Source organism: Hyperolius riggenbachi, chromosome 4 (assembly GCF_040937935.1).
Source record: "Hyperolius riggenbachi isolate aHypRig1 chromosome 4, aHypRig1.pri, whole genome shotgun sequence".
Classification (NCBI taxonomy): Eukaryota; Metazoa; Chordata; class Amphibia; order Anura; family Hyperoliidae; genus Hyperolius; species Hyperolius riggenbachi.
Window position 1 is genome coordinate 6,758,317 of NC_090649.1, and position 12,380 is coordinate 6,770,696.

General features: G+C 45.0%; 1 protein-coding gene across 1 annotated transcript in view; it reads right to left on the reverse strand.

Annotated features, from left to right (window-relative positions):
- LOC137570302 (omwaprin-c-like) overlaps positions 1–10,866 on the reverse strand; it is a 13,268-nt gene extending 2,402 nt beyond the window's left edge. The window contains exons 1-2 of the mRNA XM_068278934.1: positions 10,678–10,866; positions 2,257–2,418 (exon numbers count right to left, since the gene is read on the reverse strand). Coding sequence (XP_068135035.1) covers positions 2,257–2,418; positions 10,678–10,762 — 247 coding nt within the window. The 5' untranslated portion in view covers positions 10,763–10,866. The remainder of the gene's footprint in view (positions 1–2,256; positions 2,419–10,677) is intronic.
- Between the last annotated feature and the right edge of the window lie 1,514 nt (positions 10,867–12,380).

Consider the following 12,380-nt stretch of genomic DNA (forward strand, 5'->3'; position numbering starts at 1 on the left):
TACTATGACAATTAACGTTAATTGGATTGTAAAGACCTGGGTCTGGGTAATAAAGGATAATTATTGCCTAGTACCAAGCCAAAATGCCAGTGCTCAGTGAAGAGAAGAGAAAAAGGCAGATACAGTGGGGTGCAAAAGTTTGGGCAACCTTGTTGATCATCATGATTTTCCTGTATAAATTGTTGGTTGTTACGATAGACAGTTAAATAGATCATATAGGAGACACACACAGTGATATCTGAGAAGTGAAATGAAGTTTATTGGATCTACAGAAAGTGTGCAATAATTGTTTAAACAAAATTAGGCAGGTGCATAAATTTAAAAAAAAGAAATGAAATCAATATTTAGTAGATCCTCCTTTTGCAGAAATTACAGCCTCTAAACGCTTCCTGTAGGTTCCAATGAGAGTCTGGATTCTGGTTGAAGGTATTTTGGACCATTCCTCTTTACAAAACATCTCTACTCTCTAGTTCATTCAGGTTTGATGGCTTCCGAGCATGGACAGCTCTCTTTAACTCACACCACAGATTTTCAGTTATATTCAGGTCTGGGGACTGAGATGTTCCAGAACGTTGTACTTGCATTTTTGGAATGCTGTGTTGTTTTTCCTCCATGCATAACTCCCCTTGTTATGCCCAAATAACTCAATTTTAGTTTCATCCTTTCACCGCAACTTATTCCAAAATGAAGCTGGCTTGTCCAAATGTGCTTTAGCATACCTCAAGCGGCTCTGTTTGTGTTGTGGGCAGAGAAAAGGCTTCCTCTGCATCACTCTCGCATACAGCATCTCCTTGTGTAAAGTGCACCAAATGGTTGAACGATGCACAGTGACTCCATCTGCAGCAAGATGATGTTGTAGGTCTTTGGTGCTGGTCTGTGGGTTGACTCTGACTGTTCTCACCATTTGTCGCTTCTGTTTATCCAAGATTTTTCTTGGTCTGCCACTTTGAGCCTTAACTTGAACTGAGCCTGTGGTCTTCCATTTCCTCAATATGTTCCTAACTGTGGAAACCGACAGCTGAAACCTCTGAGACAGCTTTCTGTATCCTTCCCCCAAACCATGATGGTGAACCATCTTTGTCTTCAGGTCATTTGATGTTTTGAGACCCCCATGTTGCTACTCTTCAGAGAAAATTAAAAGAGGAGGGAAACTTACAATTGACCGACTTAAAAACTCTTTCTCATAATTGGATTCACCTGTGTATGTAGGTCAGGGGGTCACTGAGCTTACCAAGCCAATTTGAGTTCCAATAATTAGTTCTAAAGGTTTGGAATCAATAAAATTACAAATTTATGCACCTGCCTAATTTTATTTAAACAATTGCGCACTTTCTGTAAATCCAATAAACTTTATTTTACTTCTCAAATATCACGGTGTGTGTCTCCTATATGATATATTTCACTAAAAATTTTTATCGTAACAACCAACAATTTATACAGGAAAATCGTGACGATTAACAAGGTTGCCCAAACTTTCGTATCCCACTGTAATGCTAAAGTGTTAGCTGTAAGGAAAGATACAATAGGCTCATAGTGATGACCTGGGTGAACGAGGTAATTGATAGTCAGGATGGGTGAACCAGGCATATAAAATGAGGTGAGTAAATAGCACATGCTATACCAAATCAGCGTTCCCAGGAGGAAAGGGGTGTCGCAGCAAACAATCCGGACAGAGTGAGGCACAAGAGTGTTCTACGCGTGGCGTGGTCCACGTGACCACTGTGAAGAAAGAACCGCGCACCTTGTTGTGTGAATGCTGGTGCAGGACTGCTAGGCAGCAACAACAAGTATCCTAAGGAGGGGTCTGCACACCACACACAGTCTTCCTGAAGCAAAAAGTGCACATTTTATTGCTCCATTACACACATGCAATGTTCATCTGTATATGTTTTTTCTGCCTATGCCTCGATAAAGGGGACCTCTAAAGGCCCCGAAACGATCATCAGCCAATCGGTCAGATGAACATTGCATGTGTGTAATGGAGCAATAAAACTTGCAGGTTTTGCGTCACTAATACTGTGTGCGGACCCCTCCTTAGGATACTTGTCCAAAGTGAGCACTTCATCAGGAGCTGTATGTATAACAGGAGTGTGCCGCTGTGCCCGCTGCGGGGACTGTAACATAAAGGTCAGAAATACTCACGCATTTTGGGTTCCCGGCAGTGATTCACACACTTCATCAGGAGCTGTATGTATACCAGGAGTGTGCCGCTGTGCCCGCTGCGGGGACTGTAACATAAAGGTCAGAAATACTCACGCATTTTGGGTTCCCGGCAGTGATTCACACACTTCTCGGGGCAGCATTTCTGCCCTCCGACGCAGTCGTCGTCATAAGTGCACTCCTTGGTGTCCACACCCTGGCAGGCAAAATGCATGGTGGTTCCCGCGGGCATAAATGGTGGACAGCTGGCAGTCTTAGCTGAGGGGAAGAGATAAATATACAATTATTGCAAATGTCTTTCAAAGCTAGGAATATTACAGAGCTCCGCCCCCCCTTGTCACCTCATGTACCCGCCACTGCGTCACAGCCACGTCATCATAGTGGTCACTAAACTCCGCCACAGAAGAGGAACGCCTCTCACCTGTCCTTGTCCCCCTGATCATCGCTGTTCCCCTCTGGCAAGGATGGCATCCTGATACTAGGGCATTACCAATCACCCCGGCTCTTGTGGCAGTACCAGGCGATGCCATCCTGACTGGAGGGGGCTGCTAGTGAATAGCAGAAATTACGCCTATTAATAACTACGCATTGTAATTTGCAATCCCGCATCGTAATCGTAATGGGAAATTTCAGGGAAAAAGGTCATCAATTTCGTAGATACTGTAATTCTAAGCTTTCATAATGCAAGAATTTATGCGTAATTTATGTGTAATTTCGTGCTGACTTTGGCGGTGAATAGAAAACCCTCCCTACATTCTATTGCTACCAAAATTGCTAAATATGTTAAGGAGAATTGTGGGTACAAGTTAAAAAAAAAGAATTGCTCAAAAAGACCCTGTGGTTTCTGAGGAAATTGATTTTAAAAAGAAAAATGGTTTTTAAACTCAATTTTTCTGAGTTTAAAAACCATTTTTCTTTGCATTTTAAAAATTGATTTTTGCAAAAACTACTAGGACTTTTTGAACATTTTTTTTTACTTGCACCCACTATTGTCCTGAACATATGTAGCAGTTTTAGTACCAATAGCATATATGGGGGATTGTCTATTCCCCGCCAAAGTCAGCACAAAATTATGCGTAAATTCATGCTTAATTACTAAATATTATACAAAGTCAATTGAATTAACAATTTGTAATTCTGTATAGGTGTAATTGTGGAAATTTACGCATAATTGTGTAATGGTTATTAGCAGATAATGATCATCACTTGGGGCTGCTAGTGCTACCCACTTAGAAGATGTGAATAATACTTCTGCTGATCTCAGTATATGGGGGTGTTGGGGAGACCACTAGACAGCAGGGAAGCTTATCTGCACCACTACATTCCAGGATAATGTAAAGGGGACCACTGGACACCAGGGAAGCTTATCTGGACCACTACATTCCAGGATAATGTAAAGGGGACCACCAGGGAAGCTTATCTGCACCACTACATTCCAGAGAAATGTAAAGGGGACCACTGGGCATCGGGAAATGTACCCCTGTATTCATTTCTCCCGGGAAAAGTGCTGGCATCATGCGGGCTGGTATAACTCAGGGTGCGATGCCCCACGTGGCCGGGGCTCTGCATTCTGGCTATCCCAGCCTGCATGGGGGACAAGGGGTTAAAGAGAACCCGAGCTGGGTTTGAAGAATGTGATCTGAATACAGAGGCTGGATCTGCCTATACAGCCCAGCCTCTGTTGCTATCCCAAACCCCCCTAAGGTCCTCCTGCACTCTGCAATCAGACATAGATCACAGCCATGCTGTGAGGCTGTGTTTACATCTGTAGTGTCAGTCTTGACTGCTCCCCCGCCTCCTGCAGAGCTCCGGTCCCTGCCCCCCTCCCTTCCCTCCAATCAGCAGGGAGGGAAGGGATGCAGGCAGGGACCGGAGTTCTGCAGGAGGCGGGGAGAGCAGAAGACTGACACTATAGAGATAAACACAGCCGGCTCTGACAAGCTGTTTGTCAGCAGCGTGGCTGTGATTTATGAGGGATTGCATAGTGCAGGGGGACCTTAGGGGGGGTTGGAATACCAACAGAGGCTGGGCTGTATAGGCAGATCCAGCCTCTGTATGCAGATCACATTCTTCAAACTCACCTCGGGTTCTCTTTAAAGATCCTCAGGAGGGGGACCCCACGTTGTTTTTTTTTATTTCCTGCACTCTGAACATATAAAAATAAATACATACATTTATATATATGTTAATATATTATCTGTCATTTTACCACATTTAAATATAGACTTTCTTTTACATAACTATAACATCCATTTTTTCTAAAATTACAAGTTTTTTTTTTTTATTATTATTCCTACTGTCCTTCTGCACATACCCTGCACATTTGGTGTTACTACATATGGGGGCTTTGCTATTAACTGCTAAAGTCATCAGCCATTAAACTTTCAAAATAACCTTTAACCTCTTTTTTTTTTTTTTTACAAATTAGGGCTCTGTAGCTTTAATGGCTCGTTGCAGAGCCACACTTAGGTGCACACAAATGAATCCCCCCCCCCCCCCGTTTCTGCCCACCAATAGAGTTTTATGTTGGTGGGCTCTATTAATTTTATTATCTTTTTTTTTTTTTTATAAAAATTATGATTTTTTTATTTATGTAGCCCAATCCCCCCACCGCCCGCCCCATCCCCACCAGCCAATCACAGTGATCAGCTCTCATGAGCCTATGAGAGCCAATTGCTCCTGTGTCTCCCGGGGGACAGTCGAGTGACACGGCTGTCCCCAGCACAGCACTGCCATAGATTGCAGTGCTGTACAATGTAAATAGACAGCAGTTTTTCCGTCTCCTAGTGGCGATTGGCGATTGCCGCTGGTAGACTGATCATGGAGCAGAGCTTGTCACTCAAGCAGAGATGTGCGCACATTGGCACCCGTGATCCCCTGCAAAACACGCCCCCAGGATTTCACACCAATTCAGCGTGACGCGGTCGTAAACAGGTTAAAAGCATTTGCACAAAATATGTATTTTTTAGAGACTATTTCGCACTTGCTCCTCCTCCGCCATGCCACTGTCCGGGTTTTGGAGACTATTTCGCACTTGCTCCTCCTCCGCCATGCCACTGTCCGGGTTTTGGTGACTATTTCGCACTTGCTCCTCCTCCGCCATGCCACTGTCCGGGTTTTGGAGACTATTTCGCACTTGCTCCTCCTCCGCCATGCCACTGTCTGGGTTTTGGAGACTATTTTGCACTTGCTCCTCCTCCGCCATGCCACTGTCCGGGTTTTGGTGACTATTTCGCACTTGCTCCTTCTCCGCCATGCCACTGTCTGGGTTTTGGAGACTATTTCGCACTTGCTCATCCTCCGCCATGCCACTGTCCGGGTTTTGGAGACTATTTCGCACTTGCTCCACCTCCGCCATGCCACTGTCTGGGTTTTGGAGACTATTTCACACTTGCTCCTCCTCCACCATGCCACTGTCCGGGTTTTGGTGACTATTTCGCACTTGCTCCTCCTCCGCCATGCCACTGTCTGGGTTTTGGAGACTATTTCGCACTTGCTCCTCCTCCGCCATGCCACTGTCTGGGTTTTGGATAGGGATGGTCGGAAATGCCAATTTCCGATTCCACGGTAAATCCGCATTCCGCCATTGCCAATTACCGATTCCGCTTTCCGCTACCAATTTCCGCATTCCAATGCGGAATTTCTGCCGGAAATCGCGGAAATTCCGCCCGACTTTAACATCGATTTTCTCAAAAACTATAAGGTCTTTTTGAAAACTTTTTTTGCATCTTGTTCAGAAGATTCCGTTTAATAAACCCTGAAAATTTGGTGTTTCTAGACCTTACGGGGGCTTTGCTATTAACCGCTAAAGTCAGCGGATTTTTACTATAATGTAAATGCAGAAAATAGGCAGATGCAGATTTTCTGCATTTTACATTACAGTAAAAATCCGCCGACTTTAGCGGTTAATAGCAAAGCCCCCGTAAGTCCTAGGAACACCAAATTTTCAGGGTTTATTAAACTGAATCTTGTGAACAAGATGCAAAAAAAGTTTTCAAAAAGACCTTATAGTTTTTGAGAAAATCGATGTTAAAGTTGGGCGGAATTTCCACGATTTCCGGCGGAAATTTCCGCGATTTCCAGCAGAAATCCGCCTAACGCACTTGCATTACCGATTTCCACATTCCGATCCGGAAATGCAATTTCCGATTGGAATTTCGGAAATTGCATTTCCGCGGAATCCGAATGAGCATCCCTAGTTTTGGAGACTATTTCGCACTTGCTCCTCCTCCGCCATGCCACTGTCCGGGTTTTGGTGACTATTTCGCACTTGCTCCTCCTCCGCCATGCCACTGTCTGGGTTTTGGTGACTATTTCACTCTTGCTCCTCCTCCACCATGCCACTGTCTGGGTTTTGGAGACTATTTCGCACTTGCTCCTCCTCTGCCATGCCACTGTCTGGGTTTTGGTGACTATTTCGCACTTGCTCCTCCTCCGCCATGCCACTGTCCGGGTTTTGGAGACTATTTCGCACTTGCTCCTCCTCCGCCATGCCACTGTCTGGGTTTTGGAGACTATTTCGCACTTGCTCCTCCTCTGCCATGCCACTGTCTGGGTTTTGGAGACTATTTCGCACTTGCTCCTCCTCCGCCACGCCACTGTCTGGGTTTTGGAGACTATTTCGCACTTGCTCCTCCTCCGCCATGCCACTGTCCGGGTTTTGGAGACTATTTCGCACCACTTGCTCCTCCTCCGCCACGCCACTGTCTGGGTTTTCATACACTTCTTTCAAGTTTTTTTAAAGAAATTGTGGCTGCAAAGATGTCCTGAAAGTTTTAAACCTGCCCATTAAAGTCTATGGAGCTCACCACGGTCGGCTGGATGGTGAACATTTGGGGTAGATTTGTGGTCACGTATGGGAACACAACATTTGATATTCACTACATCACCTATAAACACGCTGAAGGCGGTCTGCCCAAACTGGGTTTAATGCAGTGTGTGTACGTAGCTTAATGGGCAACTGAAGCAAGAGGTATATGGAGGCTGCCATATTTCTTTCCTTTTAAGCAATACCAGTTGCCTGGCAGCCCTGCTGATCCTCTGTCTCTAATACTTTTACCCATAGCCCCTGAACAAGCATGCAGCACATCAGGTGCTTCTGACATTATTGTCAGCTCTGACAAGATTAGCTGCATGCTTATTTCTGGTGTGATTCAGACACTACTGCAGCCAAATAGATTAGCAGGACGGCCAGGCAACTGGTATTGTTTAAAAGGAAATACATATGGCAGCCTCCATATCCCTCTCACTACAGGTTCCCTTTAAAGCTGTGTATACAAGCTAGAACAAACCGTTGTTCCAGTGATTCATCCTAAACGTCTAACTCCAGCTTATAAAGCTCTTCACAACTTTTCTCTTCCATGCAGGACCAGATTTACCTCACAGGAGCCTATAGGCACAGATGTCCTGGCACCCTAGACTTCGCCCTCCATGCATGCAGGACTGGATTTACATCACAGGAGCCTATAGGCACAGATGTCCTGGCACCCTAGACTCCGCCCTCCATGCATGCAGGCCCGGATTTACATCACAGGAGCCTATAGGCACAGATGTCCTGGCACCCTAGACTCCGCCCTCCATGCATGCAGGCCTGGATTTACCTCACAGGAGCCTATAGGCACAGATGTCCTGGCACCCTAGACTCCACCCTCCATGCATGCAGGCCCGGATTTACATCACAGGAGCCTATAGGCACAGATGTCCTGGCACCCTAGACTCCGCCCTCCATGCATGCAGGCCTGGATTTACATCACAGGAGCCTATAGGCACAGATGTCCTGGCACCCTAGACTCCGCCCTCCATGCATGCAGGCCTGGATTTGCCTCACAGGAGCCTATAGGCACAGATGTCCTGGCACCCTAGACTCCGCCTTCCATGCATGCAGGCCTGGATTTATCTCACAGGAGCCTATAGGCACAGATGTCCTGACACCCTAGACTCCGCCCTCCATGCATGCAGGACCAGATTTACCTCACAGGAGCCTATAGGCACAGATGTCCTGGCACCCTAGACTCCGCCCTCCACGAACCTACAAACCCCCACCGAACCACGCCGCAAGTGCTCCTAACTCTCCTCCCCCTCTGGTTGTTGGAAGAGGGATCTGTGTAACCTTGACCCAACTGCACTAGCCAACCCTTTCACTCCCTCACATCCACCCTCCCCAACCTTACCTGCCCAAACCACACTGTTGCCAAATACAGCCAAGCCCCAGACATTGCTGCACCCCCATCTTCAGCCCCAGCCGTCCTAACAACGCCCAACCCTGGCACAGCCCTTCCACTCCCTCATATTCACCCTCCCCAACCTTACCTGCCCAAACCACACTGATGCCAAATACAGCCAAGCCCCAGACATTGCTGCACCCCCATCTTCAGCCCCAGCCGCCCCAACAACCCCCAACCCTGGCACAGCCCACACACTCGCAACCTCCAAAACCAGACATGAGCCTCTGAAATCAAATGGAGGAAATCCCACCTCAGCTCTGACTTCTTGGAGTACAAGGCCAGCCTGCAGCTGTTCTGTTCTGCATTATCTGATGCCACTTTGTCTCCTGAGCTTCCTCCTGGGTGATATGTTCACAACTTATCAATAAAATGCCCTTTTACACTTCAAGCAACAGCATACATTAATTTTGATAGTCCTTTTTACCTACCTTTAACCTATTTTGGTTCCTGGACGTAGAAACTACGTCCAGGAACCATGCGCGCTACCGCGCGCTCCCACGGCCGATCGCGCACGTGCACGCGCACTCCCGGCCGCGGATTCGGTAGCCAGGGAATCAATGTATCGGGCTATGGTGCCCGATCACTGATTCCTCTCCCCCGCTGAAAGAGCGACAGCTTCTCTCGGAAGCTGCGCCTTTTCTGGCCGTTCCCTCCCCGATGCGCCACTCTAAGCGTGTGTTACGCTTAGAGTGACGTCATGTAAACAAACTCATGGCCAAAAAGTAATACTACAACTGAAAATAAAAATAAATTAAAATGAACACACATTTACATTATAAATCTATTGTTTACCCCCCACCCTCCCAGAACTACCCAAATAAAATGTTTACCATAAAAAAAAAAAACCATTACAATAAAAAAAAAAAAAAACATGTAAATATTTACCTAAGGGTCTACACTTTTTAAATATCAATGTAAAGATGAAATATTTCTATATTTTTTTTATTTTAAACTTGTTAATAGTGATAGATGCAAAATGGAAAAAATGCACCTTTATTTCCAAATAAAATATTGTCGCCATACATTGTGATAGGGACATAATTTTAATGGTGTAATAACCGGGACATATGGGCAAATACAATACGTGAGTTTTAATTATGGAGGCATGTATGATTTTAAAACTATAATGGCTGCAAACTGAAAAAATAATGAATTTTTCCATTTTTTTCTTATTCTTCCTGTTAAAATGCGTTTACAGTAAAGTGGCTCTTAGCAAAATGTACCCCCCAAAGAAAGCCTAATTGGTGGTGGAAAAAACAAGATATAGATCAGTTCATTGTGATAAGTAGTGATAAAGTTATAGGCTAATGAATGGGAGGTGAACATTTCTCACGTGAAAACCACGGAACCTGAATGGGTTAAAGAGGAGCTGTTAGAAATAGGGTCTCAGAGAAAAAAAAAAACACACATATCAGTAGCTAAAGATTGGCTGTACTTACATTACATATGATGCATTTCACTGTCCATGTTTGGATTTCACAGAATTTTTATATAGTATATGCAGAGAATGATGCTCCTGACAGCTCATGGCAGGTTCCATGTTTGTCTGTCTCCTATGAAGCCAAATGTGATGTCATATCCTCCCTGCTTCCTGATGATTCCACTCAGAAAAAAGACAACACTACTGTGCAGTGAATATTAATTAGCCATGTGGCTAGGAACAATAGCGGACTCATGCAGTATACTCTGCCCTGTGATTTTTCAGTGCTGTGAGTTGGGCTGAGTTACAAGCTGCTGTAATATGAGCCTGTAACTTCTCACTAGCAGCCGAGGGGAGGACCCAAGGTGGGGAGGGCCCCAGAATGCTTTGCAGTATGTTATGCAGCCTCTCATCCTGTTAAGAGCTTGGGAATAACAGCCTTGCTGTTCAGCACACATCAAAAGTAAGAGCGATTTTTAACTTCAGTATTGCCTTTTTGGCTTCCTTCTAAACTGTTTAACACAGGAGAATAGAGGTTTAAATTAGCTTCCGCAGCCTGACAGTTACTCTTTAAGTACTTTTTCAATTGCAAAGTGCTGAAAAGTTATTTTACAGAGAAGATAAAAAAAAATCTCCTAGGAGGAAACTCAGGAGAAAAGTGTATATCGCCTTGTGTTTCCTGTCCTATCCCTTTAGATTGTAAGCTCACAAGGACAGGGCTCTCCCCCCTGTTGTTTCTTGCAACTTCTGTCTATTTATTGGAGAACAGTTTGTATTCTTTGTCAAACACGTGGGAACTACAGTTTGTCTCACATTTTGTACAGCAATACAAATGATGATGGCACATAATAATAATAATAATAATAATGTAACCTTTATCATTGGATCCATCATTAGAGTCTGCCGCCACTTTCAGCAGGACGAGTCCCAGGACCAGGAGTAAAGCTGCTGCCCTCATTTCTGCTGTTCTGTGGGATGGGTGATGCCTCAGCTCTGCTGCTGTCCTCTGTCAGTGTTTATACCCCACCTCGGCTGCTCTCTTATATACATTTCAGGCTCATCTCCCAATGATAGGCAGGGCAGAGCCTAAACATTACCTGGTGGATCCAGTTCCTCAGTCATGTGCTGATCTCAATGTAGTTATATAACCTATTCCACGGTATGCATCCATGTTCCCAGGCCAGGTGACTGACTCAGGGATTAGTGCCACCTTAGACAGCCTGCAGAGGTGACACCAAGACTTGGGAAAGGCGAAATCTCATGCTATGTAATATTGGCAAGGCAGAGTAAGACCTGCACAGGAAATGTTGACTAATCCTCCCTCCTGGCTTTGTACATGCAATGCCAATAACTTTATTAATAAATTACCCATTAATTATCTCTCAGAATAGATAGCAAATATGAAGACAATGCATACTATTCTACCTCAACGTATATTCATCTGAAAATGTTATACAATAATAATAATGTGCCCTATCCCTAGCAGTGCTGCTCAAATCTGAGTTTGGTTTAAGGATACATCAGCCAAAAGACACCAAAAACCAAATGAGAAAGTGAAGTGGGGAACATTTGAGCATTTAATGCATCAAAATGACATGGAAAGCCCATCACAAGATGGGGAGCCTAAAACAGCATGAGAGGCCCCTCACATCAAGTAAAGTCTAACACGCCTCTAGCATGAGAGGTCCATCACATCATGGAAAGCCTAACATACCTGTAGCATGAGAGGAATGTCACATCAAGTAAAGTCTAACATGCCTCTAGCATGAGAGGTCCATCACATCATGGAAACTCTAACATACCTGTAGCATGAGAGGTCCATCACATCAAGTAAAGTCTAACACGCCTCTAGCATGAAAGGCCCCTCACATCAAGTAAAGTCTAACACGCCTCTAGTATGAGAGGTCCATCACATCATGGAAACTCTAACATACCTGTAGCATGAGAAGTCCATCACATCAAGTAAAGTCTAACACGCCTCTAGCATGAGAGGTCCATCACATCATGGAAAGCCTAACATACCTGTAGCATGAGAGGCCCCTCACATCAAGTAAAGTCTAACACACCTCTAGCATGAGAGGTCCATCACATCATGGAAAGCCTAACATACCTGTAGCATGAGAGGAATGTCACATCATGTGAAGTCTACCACACCATGGAAAACCTGACATACCATGGGAAGCGCACCACATTTTGGGGAGCCTGATATAGCATGAGAAGCCCAATGCATCATGTGAAGTCTGCCACACCATGGAAAGCCTGGAAAAGCATAAGGGGTCCATCACATCATAGGAAGCCTAACATAGCTTGGGAGGTCCACCATAACACGGGAAGAATAACACAGCATGAGATGTGTAATAAATAATATAGCTTGAGGGGAAAACAAGATCATGGGAAACCCACCACACTATGGGGAACTTGATATAGCATGAGAAGCCCAATGCACCATGTGAAGACAACCACATCATGGGAAGCATGACAAAGCAGGAGAGGTTGCGTAAGAAGTCCACCACATCATGGACAGCCTGACATACCATGGAAGGTCCACCACAATATGGGGAGCCTAAAACAGCATG